This window comes from Populus euphratica, unplaced genomic scaffold (genome assembly GCF_000495115.2).
Source record: "Populus euphratica unplaced genomic scaffold, PopEup_1.0 scaffold1.1, whole genome shotgun sequence".
NCBI lineage: Eukaryota > Viridiplantae > Streptophyta > Magnoliopsida > Malpighiales > Salicaceae > Populus > Populus euphratica.
Genome location: NW_011499845.1, coordinates 7,554,658 through 7,569,448, shown reverse-complemented (window position 1 = coordinate 7,569,448; position 14,791 = coordinate 7,554,658). Strand labels below are relative to the sequence as shown.

Genomic DNA, 14,791 nt, shown 5'->3' with positions numbered 1-14,791 from the left:
GGAATATTGAAAAATATTAAAAATTATTGGTATAAAATTGAAAAATATAAAACTATAGAGTAGAAGTGGAATTTTGATGAATTTATATGAGCAAATTTGAAGTTTACCAAGGCAAATACATTGACCAATGCTACCAATTGTTTGTTTTTGCCATGAAATGATGTTTTGTGATTTTCTAAAATAATATGATTTAAAAAAATTATTTTTTATATTTTTTTATTATTTTAATATATTAATGTTAAAAATTATTTTCATTCAAAAGTGTAAGAGCACCCTCTTACTTTTTTTCTAGGGCGCTTTTTGGAAATGTTTTAAACTTGAAAAAATTTCAAATTAATATTTTATTTTTTAATGGTTTTGATATACTAATATTAAGAATTAAATATTAAAAAATTATTTTTATATATTTTTAAATAAAAAACTATTTTGAAAAGCACTCCACACCACAATTCTACATATACATTATAAAAATATCAATTTAATGTTTTTAAATTCAAAAATTCTTTTGAAAAACATTAAAAAGCAGAAGCAAAACCTCTCCCAAACTTACAAAGTTGGATCTAGCAAAATGACATTAAATATCATTTCTTTTTTCGGAAGCTTGGTGACCAGTCTTGTTTTAGAATTTTAGATGGGGCTTCAATATTGGCCTCTGGAAGTAATCACACCAAACAGATTGCAGATATTAATGATCGCAGGAAGAGTTTAGGTAACCAATTTTCTTAAGATATTATTCACCAAAATAGTATATATATATATATAAACCTAAAATATTATTGCTCGTATATAAAATCTATCTGTTTTTACATCAGCCTTAAATCTCATTAATTATATTGTTTCTTGAAGCAACCTCGAGCCTATAGTTTTCTTTAGGGTAATCTATAGGGTTTTGGAAACTTTCTACATGACATCACATATTCTATTTCAGATTCTCGATTTGCTCTAGTCTTTGGGGTTGAATGGGAAGGATTTGTTTAATTAGGCTAAAATGTGTATATAAAAATATTTGTATTTGTGTTTTAAAAATATTTTTAAAAAAATAAGATTTTATTTTTTTCTGTTTTAAATTAATTTTTTATTTTTTTGTGTTTTCAGATATTTTAATATGTTAATATCAAAAATAATTTTTAAAAAATAATAAAAATATTATTTTGATACATTTCTAAATAAAAAAATATTTTAAAAAACAACCGTTATTATACTCTTAAACACCCCATAATCGTTATCAACTATCCATCATGTTAATTGACACACCTTTCTTTTTTAAAATCTTAATATTTGAATCATGACCTTTTGACCAATAAATTAACTTAGAAGACTGCTAAAACACCTTGCAAACAAAGTTCCAAAAATCATTTCTTCGAATTTAAGTAAATTACAGAAATTTATATTTTATCTTTTAGATTTTAAGCCTTGAAAGTCTGAATTTTAGCTCTGAATTTTAGCGATGATTGGGGTTCAAAATTGATAATTTGGTATAAGTGAATTCATGGTGATAATACATTTCATTTGTTTGCAGTCTCGCTACAAATAGTGTAGAAGATGAGGTCTGGATCTATATAACCTATAGTTCACGTATAAGATTAATAGAAAAAGAATAATGCTAAATATTAATAAAATACAACTAGAAAAAAATCGCCACCTTATTTTATCTTGGAAGGAAATCTCATTAGGAAATTAGTACGATTTTATCCATCAAAATCATTAATATACAGGGGAAAGGAGCATGGGCTGCGGTCATTTTGTAAAACATTGCTAATTTTGAGCGTGATGAATGGTTTAAAAACTCAGAATTTCAAGAAATCATGCTCATGTAGTAAGAAATAAAATGATCTCAAACATTACTACATTAGGTGAGTCTTGTTAAGATAATTAAGAAATAAATGGTGAGTGTTGATCAACTACACTACAAAAACAAACTAAGCCTTGGTGATTGTCCTTGCCCATATGACCAAATTCTGAAGCCTCAAAGATCTCAGGGTCGGCGGTGTTCTGTTAGGTGTTTCTGGTTTCAATCGTCGTCATCCTAATCACATCACCATTTCTTGCAACTCACCACTCTTCTAACAAGTCATCAGTAACTATCAAGTATTATCCTTCGGCCATATCTGAATAGAAAATGGCTTCCATTATCTCCTTAAAAAACATGGGAACGACCGGAGCTACTTTCCCTTCTGAGAAACTACAGATTTATTTCATTTCCCATAAGAAAAGTTCAGCGCCTGACACAGAAAATATCCATATAAAATAGAAATCAGAAAGTTCTTAAAATTTCAATATAGCCTTGCATCCGGTTCAGGTCATGATCGTATTCGTCTCTTCAGATTGACATTCCTTTTCTAGACACTGAGATCAAAGGAAGCGTAACATGGAGAAAAAGAAAAGTCTATCCATTCTAACCCAGAGCAACCTGTGGATGACTCCGTGCAAATTCTGCCTTCATGATATCATACATACTTAATTTTATTGGTTCTCAAGGTATGGTCTCATACATTGCGCGTATGCAGGACAGCAGTAAAAGTTGTTTTTTAAAATGCTTTTTGTTTTAAAATATATTAAAATAATATTTTTTAAATTTATTCTTGACATCAGCACATCAAAACACAAAACACAGGAAAAAAATCAAAATTTTTGAAAAGTATAGTCAAACCGCTACCAAACACCCCCACTCCCTCCCCCATACAATTGAGAGAACAATACATGATTATTAATTAACAATCCAATAAATGTGGAGATTTTCAACAGATATTTCATGAGGATGAATTTCTTTCCCTTTTTAGGAAGTGAGCTTACCCTGTGCATTGCTGTTGGGTTCCAACTCTATTCCTCCTCCACATTAATCATCCCACTGAAGAAGGGGCTGACCTTCCTGAGCTCATACATTGGTCATTCCACAAGCTGATATCTCTCATCTCTACATTATCAGAAACTGATGTGTTTATGCATCTAACATATTATTTTATCTGGACTTCTTCTTCCTCCTGTTATGGACCTATAAGAAACATGAGATGTTATCATGTGTAAATTCAAACACAGCTTTCACGCAATGACTTTGTACAACTCATTATAAAAAGGAAGAAATAAAGAACAACACTAGAAAATGATACCGCCACATTGACAAAGAAAAGCGGTAAAATATTTTCTACTTATTTTATCAGTAAAAAATTGAATTTCTTCAAAACGGTATTATTTATAACATTTAGACTAATGATCAAATTTTAACAGTTAGTATCAATGGTCAAATTTGACGACATGCCCTGATTTTCCCAAAAAAATTATATGTTGAAAATACAATAGATCAAATTGAAAAATTTTGTGGTGCCTAGGGAATAACTAGTAGCATCCTATTAGTTATTTTTTGAGCTCATTTTAAAAGAAAGAAACACACAGAAGAAAAAATATAAAATTCACGACCTACAAAAAATAATAAGAATATCTCAATCCTAGTTGTATCTTTTTATTTTTTTTAAATAGACTCAAAGAATAACTAATACAATACAACTACTTACTCACTGATCACCCATAAAATTAATCTATCAAATCGGTAGTCCAGACCTTATTTTAACAAATCCATATTTTAGGGGAAAAATACGCCATTAAACCCCAGATCATATAAGGAATATTTTTGGCTGGTTCAATGCCAGCAGCTCTGATCCAAACCTAAACTGTATTCCACATTAAGCAACCAGATGCTACTATACTGTGGTGCATGAGTTATGGGACAATGATGACCATCTATTCAGAATGTAATGAGATTCACTTTGAGTCAACAAGCTTTCAGTTAGCTAAAAGCACGACTGATACATAGGAAATGACTCCACGAACTCAGTTGAATAAGAAATTGGAAAGGAATTAAAGATAAAAGAAGCCAGGTAATGAAGTCCTGAACCACTCAATTTTCAACATAATGCAAGGGCATCTTTTAACATGGGTGCCTTCAACGTGCTTAAAAACAGGCTTGAGGGTCGATCAAATGTGGTGCGAGCAGTTGTTTTTTTGTGTATGCATTCATGCATGGCTTTGGTTTTTAGGTAAAGAGAAATGAAATTACCTTTCTTTTGTTTGCTGTACTAAACTACCATGTTTCTTCTGTATGGCTTTGCAGGAGTGGGACCTTTTGGCTGCTTGATTCAAAGCTCCTCACCCCATCATCCACTCCCACCTTTTCTTCTTTGGCTTTTCCCCACATCACCGAATAAAACCCGATGACAATCACAGTTGCGCCGACCAAACTAAATATTTCAACTAGGATGGTAAATGATGGGTCCTTGTGTCTTCTCTTTATTATAGAGAGAAAGATAATATAACAAGGTAGGAATAGAACTAACTTGGCAGCACGATAAAATATCAAACCTATTACCACCTTCAAACAAAAAAAGAAAATATACCTTCCAAGATACAAAGTATCCCTTAAGCAGATGGTACTAACAGCAGCTGCGATGACAATTCCCAAGGGCTTGAACATTGCAACAAAAACAGGTCCTGTCTTATGCAGGCACCAAGTAGAAATGCCAACTTGGAATGCAGAGCCAAAAACTCCCTGCGTTACAACTTATTAAAGTTTTAAGTCATTATTTTCAAGTTAAAGAAAAACAGACATCATTCAGAGAAGCCAAGTAGGAATGAGAACCAAAATTGCTTACACCAATCCACAATATTAAAGTTTTGCATTGGTAGGTGCAAAAGAGATTAAGCATGTAGATAGCAGATTATTATGTCTTTTTCTACATGAAAAATATGAAGATTTTTTCACTGCTTACCGAATACACAACAGCAATCCATCTTACAGTAGGTTTTAAACTCCAAGCACCAGGGTCCCTCTCCATAAACAAACAAACTATTGTAGACAGAATGGTCACAGAGAAGCAGTAAAAAAAGACTACAATAAGCTCTGCTGGATATTTCTTAAGGATCAATGCCTGAAACATGAAGAACATTAGTTAGAAATTCTTTTTCTGTAACTGTTGAAACTAGTTTTCATTTTCCTTTTGAGATTTTTAATAAATATTACCTGTATAATTAGCCATGCAGAAGCCATAACACAATCAACTGCAAGGAGCAGTCCTCCAATAATCCAATTTTGCTGCTGTGAGAGAAGCTCATGAGGCAAGTTCGAAGTAGAGGGTGCCATCAGAAGTGGGGGGCCCTTGTAGTAACAGACAATGAATGCCCCTGCAACCGATACTACTGTTCCCGTTGATTTAACTAAGGCACTGGAGCTCCTCCAGTCAAGTTTCTCCATCCTGAGACAACCAGTCAAATAGATTTATACCCATGTAATGTTTATGCTAATTTATTTCAATCCTATTTCCCAGTAGCATCTCCACTCTGCAAAAATTTCGCAACTAGTCTTAATCAAGTATTTCAGCTCTATTAGAGAGCAGCACTTTTGTTTTGTTTTTATTTTCCTTTTGACAATAGAAATTCTGGACAAAATGGAAACAAAAACAAAACAGCAAAAACATAAGGAATGAAAAGAAAAGAAAATCAGATTCCAATGTCAAGGGTGAGCAATGGAGAGTTAAGCGACAATAGCCAAGCTCCAACCTAATGGTTCTTTGCCAACATAAAAAGGAAATTAATTGTACAAGGATAAATTTCTGTCTAATTTTAATAATTTCATTCTTCGAGAATTTTTGGTGAGTGAAAGATGGAATAGAAGTTGTAAAATGGAAAACCCAACTGAAGTTGATATTTCCATTGCCAACCTAAGAAAGCTGCTCTAACTTGTAGAAGCACTGATTCCTCAAAAAAGGGCTTGCTTTTATTTTGGAGAATACCCTAGAAAACAATGATTTTGCAAAAACCAATAAAAACCTTTGAAAAAACTCAGGGCATAATCTCATGCACAATATGAAGCAAGCTAGGTGAATCTCTCTGCTGAATCACTAATTAAAGTAAGATCCATAATAACCTGCAGGCTTCCTCCATGACACGATCTAAGTACCCTTCATTACTAGCCCGGCCATTAGCAAGTAGTTTGCAAGTTCCAACGATGTCTAAGAGAAAATCTCCCACTCCAGCTTTCTTGTGATGAAAAATCACAATGAATCTATAACCATCCAATATAAATAGGATCTGAGGGAAAACAATAAGGACCTGTCCTGGAAAGGGCCCCCCAGATGCTAGCTCCTAGTGTGTATTACCGAATCAAAAAAAGCTAGAACTTCTATTATTGAACCTAGAACATATTTAAAGAAAAGAGAAGAAAAAATCAGAAGTAGTGGTAATGATTCAAAAATTTATTGTTCCAGCTTCCAAGCCCTACAACATGGCTATTGCTCCTAATAGTATTCCTTCTACAGGTTTGTCAATAGCTCTTGGAAGCCACGTTCTCCAAAAGTTCTCTCAGTGATTGAGGAATTTATCTTTCCCCAGCATTGTGTTCAAGGCTCAAAACAGGATTCTGATTGCTCCAATATGACCTGGTGAACCTTCTTGATAGGTTTTCCAAGTGACTGGAAATTAAAATTTGAGCTGCTTTAACTTTTAACTAATCATAAGTTGGATATCTTTGGATGCTGCCTGCCCCCAAAATCCGATAAGAAATTTTTTATCTACTAGCTATAAAAATCAACAGTATCAACATGCACCGACCTGTCTTTTTTTCCATCTGAATTAAATATTTAAATGCCGTTAGTTTCATGAAATACCAGATAATATCATACTCGCCGATAGAAAAGAAAGGAAATACGGACGTCAATTCTACTTTAAAAGTTCATCATAATTCATGGAAAACAAATTCAGTGAGTAAGCAAAATCAAGAGGAGAGGTTAACCTGAAAGCAACGGCAAGTATGAAAGTAAGACCAGGAATGAGGTTGAGCATGGCAGTGCCCAGTGTAGCAGAGCTCAAGTTAATCCCCGCATACCCAAATATCTGAGCCAACCAGCTGAACAAACATAGCAAATCATCCCAATCAAAACCAAACAAAGCAATAAAGATTCAATCAAACAAAATCAAAATAAATTAAAATCGCATACCCAAATAGACCAAGCAAGAAGAATCCACAGAGAATAGGGAAGGTGAGTGGAGGTCTCTCTGATCTGAAAAATTATGTAATCAAGGAATTTGAAACCCAAGAAAGAGAAACAACTTTCATTTAACAACAGCGCAAGGGATGCAATGAAAAGTAGAATACCTGTGAAGGAAGAAAGAAGAAGGGAGAAGAATGAGGGAAGCAAGGGCATTGGAGTAAAGGACAAAGATGAAATTGGTCATGCCATCTGACATGGCTGCTTTGCTTAAAATCATTAGCCCAACTTGTGCACACTCTGCCATTACCATCCCTACGAATGGAACTGCTGCTTTCAAACCCATTTCCACTTAGCAGCAGGACAGCTGCAGCGATGTACTATTAATGAATGAAATCCATACGTTGAATCAGTATTCAGACAAGCTGTTCGGACCTCCTTGTCCCTATCACGAGGACCCCGTCTGGCGTTTCGGTCTGTGTGGATAGATTTTGATTTTTTTATTTAAAATTAATTGTGATGATGTTAAAATAATTTTAAAAAAAAATTAATATATTTATTAAAAAAAAATTAAAAACAATCATTACAATATTGACAACTTAGTTTCAAAAGTTCAGATTCCATGGGCTCGACCTGATAATACATTCTTACTAACCTGCTCAGCTTCTCTAATTTGACATTGGTAGAGCAGGGAGGATCGAGACTAAACAGTTCTCGTTGCAACCCATTAGCTGATAGTACCAGGTGTTAGTCTTGAGCTTGGCCTCACAGGTGGAGCCCCGAGTCAACTCGCTCTCTTAAGATTTGTTCACCGTTAACTTTTGTGCTTGTGGCAATTTTCTTCTCCTGTGGACCTTCTCTCTTGGTGGCCTGACACTGCATCAGCCATTCACGACGCCTCTTGAGGGAAAAAAATAGAAAAGAATAAAAATCCTTAAGCGTAAGGTTTGAAGGATACGATGACCATAGTGAATGTTAGTGCAACATAATTGCCCTTTAATGGCAATTATGAAGGGCTTTAATGGCATTAGCATATACCATTAAGATCCTTATCACCCTTTGTACGATAACTTTTATACATATACTAGTAACGTCCGCGCTGTCTTAGGGATTAATTTTTTTTTGTATAAAATTTATTAAAAAAATTAAAATTTAAAAGTATTATCTCTTTACATGAAATAATATTTAAGAGTATTAAGTTTATCTATAACACTTGATTTAAAATTAATATTTATTATGTTAATAATAATATTAAACTTGAATTAGTGGGTTTGACTACAACACCAGATCTAAGGCCTTGAATATGTATTTGTTAACAAAGTTGTATCATAAAAGTATGATAATTAAAAAGAATAAAATTAAAAAAATTAATTAAAAAAATAAAGTAAAGCATTATTCCAATTAATAGTTCTTTGCAAGGAGGGGTATAGTAAAATCCCTTTATGAGATCACAATAATCTAATGAATGGTAAACAAAATAAATTATAATTTTTAATTTTTAATCAAATTAATATTAAAAAATGAAATTGAAAGAAAAAAACTACTTAAAAAAACAAAAAAAAATCTAAAATAACTTGTTTAACCCACCAAACAAGATTAACCCGTCAAACCTTAAATACATGTTATAAGAGTGTGATAACTAAATAGAAAAAAAATATTAATAAACTAAATTAAACAAAAAAAATACTAGTTAAAAAGAAAAAAACCAAAAAAAAATTGTAACTAATAATATTTTTTTAAAATTTATTAATTATTATATCAACACTATTCATTATAACATTATAATAATAATAATAATAATTTTAATTTTAATATTAATAATAATATTAAACTTGCATTATCTAAATTTGAGTGAATTTAGCTGCAACACCAGATCCAAAAGCCTTCGATTTAGCTGCAACATCAAACCGAAGAGCTTTGGATACAGATTTGGCTACAAGATTGTGTTATAAAAGTGTGAAAACTAAATAGAAAAAAATTAATATTAAAAAATAAAATAAAATTTAAAAATAATTAAAAGGAAAAAAAATAAAGCATTATTCTAATGAATAGTGTTTTGCGAGTAGGGATATAATAAAATCTTCTCGTGAGATTATGATAATTCAATAAAAAACAAATAAAATAAATCATGAAATTTAACTTCCAATCAGATCGATATTAAAAGATAACAATAGAAAAAAAAACTAATTAAAAAAAATTGAATCAAGAAGATTAACCTACTAAACCAAGTTAATCCACGATATTAAAAGATAACAATAGAAAAAAAACTAATTAAAAAAATTGAATCAAGAAGATTAATCTACTAAACCAAGTTAATCCGTCAAACTTAGGATCCATGTTATGAAAATGTGATAACTAAATATAAAAAAATTAATATTAATAAATTAAATTAAACAAAAAACATATAGAGAAAAAAGCAATGAAAAGAACCTATAATTAAAAGACATTTGTTTTTCAGTGTGGATTTGTACAATGCAATCCATAGTGAAAGGTTAATATATTTTAGTTATAGTTACAATATTAAAAAATAAAATCGAAAGAAAAAACTAATGAAGAAAAAGAAAAAAATCTGAATCAGTTGGGTTAACCCGTCAAACCTGAAATTCGTATCATGAAAGCGTGATAACTAAATTAAAAAAATTAATATTAATGAACTAAAATAAACAAAAAAGATTAATTAAAAAACAAAGAAAAAAAACTATGGGTAGAAAAAACTCATAAGAAAAAAAAAAAACAAAAATGAATTAACCGGGTTAACTCGTGAAACCTGAAATTCATGTCATGAAAATTTGATAACTAAATAGAAAAAAAATTAACAAACTAAATCAAACAAAACAAATTAATTAAAAAGAAAAAAACAATGCAAAAACACAAAATAGAAAAAAAACTAAAAACATCAGCATTTTCACTGTAAACTTCACTATGCAGTCCACAATAAATGATTGATGCTTTTTAGTTATAGCCAATTATAATACTAAGAGATAAGATTGCAAGAAAAAAAAAACTAATAAAAAATCCAAATCAACTGGGTTATCCAACCAAACCAGGCTAACTCGTCAAACCTAAAATTCATGTTATGAGAGTGCGATAACTAAATAGAAAAAAAAATAATATTAATGGACTAGACTAAACAAACAAAATAACTAAAAAGAAAAAAACAAAGGGAAAAAAAACTACAGGAAAAGAAACTAATGAAAAAAAAATATGAATTAACATGTCAAACTTGGGATTCATATCACAAAAATTTGATAACTAAATAAAAAAAAATTAATATTAACAAACTAAATTTTTTAAAAAATATGAATTAACTGGATTAACTCTTCAAATCAGGTTAACTAGTCAAAACTGAAATCCATGTCGTGAAAAATTGATAATTAAATAGAAAAAAATTAATATTAACAAATTAATTTTTTCAAAAAAATCTGAATTAAATAGGTTAACTCTTTAAATAAGGTAAACCCGTCAAGTCTGAAATTTGTTTCACGAAAATTTGATAACTAAAATAAAAAAAATAACACTAACAAACTAATTTTTTTAAAAAAATCTGAATTAAATGAGTTACCTCTTCAAACCATATTAACCCATCAAACCTGAGATTCATGTTATAAAAGTTTGATAAATCAATAAGAAAACAAATTAACGAGTTAACTCAGAATTAACTGGGTTAAACATCCAAATCTGAGATCCGTGTCATGAAAGTTTGATAACTAAATAGAAAAAAATTAGCATTAACAAAACTAAATTAAACAAGAAAAAGATTAATTAAAAAGAAAAAAAAAACAAAGAAAAACATACAGGAAGAAAAAAACAACGAAGAAAAAGAAAAAAAATATGAATTAATTGGGTTGACCCGTCAAATTTGGGATCGGTGTCATGAAAATTTGATAACTAAATAGAAAAAAAAATTAATTTAACAAACTGAATTTTTAAAAAACAATTAAAAAGAAAAAAAAGAAAGAAAAGAGCTGGAAAAACTATTAAAAAAATTAAAGGAAAAAAACAAAGGAAAATAAACCTACATAAAGAAAAATAACAATAATCCAAAAGAGAAAAAGAAAAGAAAAGAAAAAGATTAATTTAAAAAAAAAAAACAAAGGAAAACAAACCTACAGGAAGAAAAATAGTAATGAGAAAAAAGATTAACTTAATTTTTAAAACTATTAAACAAAAAAATTAATTTAAAAGAAAAGAATAATGGAAAACAAACCTACAAGAAAAAAAACACCAATAAAAAAAAAATCTAATTAATTATGTTAACCCATCAACCAACCTAGCCTGTCAAATTATGATTTATGTTATGAAAATTTGATAACTTAACAAGGAAAAAAATTTATGGGTTAACCCATAATTAGCTAGATTAACTCGTTAAATTTAGGATTCGTATTATGAAAATTTAATAATTAAATAAAAAAATTTAATATTGACAAATTAAATTAAATAAAAAAATTAATTGAAAAAATAAAATAAAAATAAAGCCAGAATTAATCAGTAAAACTCGAAATCCATATCATGAAAGTTTGATAATTAGATAAAAAAATAATATTAACAAAATAAATTAAATAAAAAAATACTCATTACAAAAATAAAACAACAAATTAAATCTGAAAACATCCCTCTTTTCTGTGAATTCTAACACGCAGTTCAAAATGAAAGATATAAAAATAAAAGATGAAAAATTTCTTCTCCCAGCAGCTCCTAACTTGTCCCTCCAAGCCCCCCTTTTCACTTCTCTTTATTTTTCTTTGTGTAAAAAAGCACAAAAAAAAAAACAAAAAAACAATTATGGTGTCAGAAAGAAAGGAATGGAAAAGCCAAAATAGCCAGAAGAGCGAGCCCCAAAAACCCTACTAATAATATTGAGGCAAAACAATCACTGCACCGTTAAAGTCTACATTAGACGGAGCCTATGCTCACAGTACCGTCTACAGTAATTTCATCACGGTTTTTAGATTTTTTTTGTTAATTAGTCTATGATTTTTTAAATATATGTTTGTTAAAATTTTAAAAAATTTTAATTATTTTATTTATTCTAAATTAATAAATTTTTATTAATATTTTTAAATAAAATAATTTTGATATTATGATATTAAAAATAATTTTTAAAATATAAAAAAATTATTATTATATATTTTAATACAAAAAATTATTTAAAAGTACTTCAACCACCATCTCAACGAATCAGTTCAACGTCAAATTTCACTGTATCTTTAAATATTCAATATACTTTTGTTTTTTCTGGCCGCCAACCTCCACGTGGACTTAGCCCACCATCATGATAGTATTTCGTAATATTTTAATTTACAGTTGTGTTTAGTTAAAGGTGAAGCGTGGATCGATCGTTAAAGGTGAAGAGTGAATCGTGTCGGCCGTTTGGTTTGTTAGTAATTAATTAAATATAATGGTGGAGATCAACAGATATTATTTAAAAAAATAAAAAAATATGATTTAAAAAAATAAATAATTAATGCTTGTGGAGCGCAATAATAGATGTAAAAAAGAAAGGAAGAATGATCCTCTCCCACACTAATAAAGTTTCCCAACACAAAAGTCAAAAAAGAGGTTAAATACAATTTTATGCAAAGTAAGAAATACAGCATCAAATTAACTTTCCTATCCATTTTAGCCCCTCTTCTTTCACAAAGTGAAAATACATCTTGCACTCCTCGATGGCATGTTCGTCGGCACCCGATCTAACTAGTGGCGGAAAGAATAGCCACATGGCTGTCATCATTACGAACCCCACCGTCAATGGCCCTGAAACCGCCCAATGCAGCTGCCATCTACCCCCAAACCACCTCTTCATAGCAAGCTCCACCACCAAACACACCCCTTGCAGCACAAAGAACAGCGTGACTTCCCATGAAGGGCTTGCTCGTGTGACGCGGTAAAATAGCAGCTCGTGCATGAGACCGGAGACTAGGAAAGAAGCCGCCACTGCCGGGAGCGGGGCCCACTGACCTAGCAAGGATCCCAAAGAAGACCTCACGGGTTTGTATACGGTATGGCGCAGTAGGTTTGTTACCATGAGGTTCCACCTTCTGCCCCAGAAATCTTGCAAAGATGTTGACAAATAAGGCTCATTGGACGGTGGTTCTAGCTCCATGTGTAGTATGGCATGTACCGTAGCGTTGAATACGCCAAAAATTATGTCGACCGACAAGTATACCATGCAACAGTATAAAGCAAGGACCAATTTTTGGTGAAACCTGTCCTTGTAATCATTCACGCCAACTGAGATGGTAAAAAGCAAGACTTTCGTCGCCAAATTCAGAGCTAATTTCGGTGAGTTTTGGGGTGTTTGAGAAGACGGGTACTTCTCATTTTGCTTTATTTTGATGGGAAGTAGAGCTTTAGAGATGAATTGAAGGAGGGAGTTGGACTGGTCACATGAAAGCGGACCGTGATCGAAGGCAAAGAGGGCAAGCTTGAAATTGGCTAACCAGGAGATGAACAAGGAGGCAATAGCATTTGGAAATAAGTAGGAGAAGTAGAGAGGAAGGGTTATGAAGTGGTAGAAAATGGGAAGGAGAGAGACAAGCCTAAGCTTACCCTTTGGGATCTTGGATGATATGAAATGACAGTAGATTAAAGATGCCAAAACTGAGACAGATGCCTTGATCAAGTTCTTGATTTCCCCCTCCATTCTTGCCTGTATGTGTGTTTTTCCGTTTTCAATAGCTTGTAATATGTGTCTGCAAATGGCTTTTGATTTTGAGAATGTCACGATGACATATACCTCTTTGTTTTTTATTGACCATTCACCTTGGACGGCCCCCGTCAAGTCAATTTGGTGCGCTGCCGACGTTCTTTACCATCGCACTACCTGACAAATCCTAAACTATACTTTCTTTCCTTTCGGATTCAAAGAATGTGATTCCATTTTAATTTCCTTTCGTATTAGAATTTTTTACATATATATTATTATTAACATGTACTTGAAAGTACTTGACATTTCAATATAACAATCAACACGAAAGTTTATTTTTTATTTATTTATAAAACTATCTTAATTTTATTATTTAGGTCTGATATAATAATCTAATTTTTTAATTAAATATTATTTTTTAAAATTAAATTAATTGAAAATTAAATTTTTATTTTATTTTTTTAATGAAATTATCAAAATATTATAATTTTATCAATGAATTTAACCAATTAATTCAAATTAATCCGTTAAAATTAAATTAATTGAAAATTAAATTTATTTTTTATATATATTTTTAATGAAATTATCAAGATATTATAATTTGATTAATGAATTTAACCAATTAATTCAAGTTGATCCAAGAATAATCTAATATAATATTATTTTAATATTTTTTAAAAATATTATTTTAATTTTTTAATTAAATTATATTTTTATTAATTATTTAAATTATTTTTAAATTTTTAAATCATTCAAATCATATATCACTTCTTATATAATTTAATTTTTTATTTAAAAACACAATAACCACTCCAAAATATATTTTTACATTCAAAAGATCTCGATAGAAACATTCAGAATAGTGCGGCAGTATATGCCAAAACTATATATTTTAAATCATAAAACCTAGGAGGTTGACAACAAAGTGCAGGAGGCCCAGTGACATGAAGGAGCCGAATGAAAGGTTTCAGAAATTCCCAACGCATGCCTTGTCGACAAATCTTAAGCACCAAGAACTTGCTTTGTTGAGATACAAAACAAGGCTGGGAAACACAGAAGCCCAGCGTCCACCCAGAAGAGACGTCCGGGAGGCATCAGAGTTTAATCGCACAATCTTTCCCGGTAATTATGGTGTTGCATGTGATCTCGTTTTCACGTGCTTCAGTAAACT

The 14,791-nt window shown here is 30.6% G+C and overlaps 2 protein-coding genes across 7 annotated transcripts; both read right to left on the bottom strand.

Annotated features, from left to right (window-relative positions):
* Positions 1-2,685: 2,685 nt before the first annotated feature.
* LOC105126348 (WAT1-related protein At3g28050-like) lies at positions 2,686-7,685 on the bottom strand. 6 transcript variants are annotated; one of them, XM_011027228.1, is made up of 8 exons: positions 7,142-7,502; positions 6,984-7,046; positions 6,779-6,892; positions 5,012-5,243; positions 4,761-4,919; positions 4,389-4,540; positions 4,052-4,232; positions 2,686-2,992 (listed from the first exon to the last, which is right to left on the bottom strand). In XM_011027228.1, exons 1-7 carry the CDS (start codon positions 7,318-7,320, stop codon positions 4,076-4,078), a joined length of 1,056 nt encoding a protein of 351 aa, XP_011025530.1. In that variant the 5' UTR covers positions 7,321-7,502; the 3' UTR covers positions 2,686-2,992; positions 4,052-4,075. The 6 variants fall into 6 exon arrangements, with proteins under 6 accessions (XP_011025530.1, XP_011025509.1, XP_011025517.1 ...); XM_011027199.1 differs by adding an exon at positions 7,630-7,685 and having other exon boundaries at positions 2,687-2,981; positions 4,052-4,540; positions 7,142-7,354; XM_011027222.1 differs by having other exon boundaries at positions 2,687-2,981.
* Positions 7,686-12,469: 4,784 nt separating this feature from the next.
* LOC105126340 (probable long-chain-alcohol O-fatty-acyltransferase 5) lies at positions 12,470-13,778 on the bottom strand. Its single transcript, XM_011027179.1, has one exon. It carries the CDS (start codon positions 13,615-13,617, stop codon positions 12,571-12,573), a length of 1,047 nt encoding a protein of 348 aa, XP_011025481.1. The 5' UTR covers positions 13,618-13,778; the 3' UTR covers positions 12,470-12,570.
* Positions 13,779-14,791: the final 1,013 nt, after the last annotated feature.

Coding starts and splice junctions, on each gene's coding strand:
- LOC105126348 (XM_011027199.1), bottom strand. CDS start 7,320: ATGGGTTTGAAAGCAGCAGTTCCATTCGTAGGGATGGTAATGGCAGAG. Junction 5,244..6,778: donor ATACTTGCCGTTGCTTTCAG/GTTAACCTCTCC, acceptor TGGTTGTCTCAG/GATGGAGAAACTTGACTGGA. Junction 4,920..5,011: donor CTGCATGGCTAATTATACAG/GTAATATTTATT, acceptor TTCATGTTTCAG/GCATTGATCCTTAAGAAATA.
- LOC105126340 (XM_011027179.1), bottom strand. CDS start 13,617: ATGGAGGGGGAAATCAAGAACTTGATCAAGGCATCTGTCTCAGTTTTG.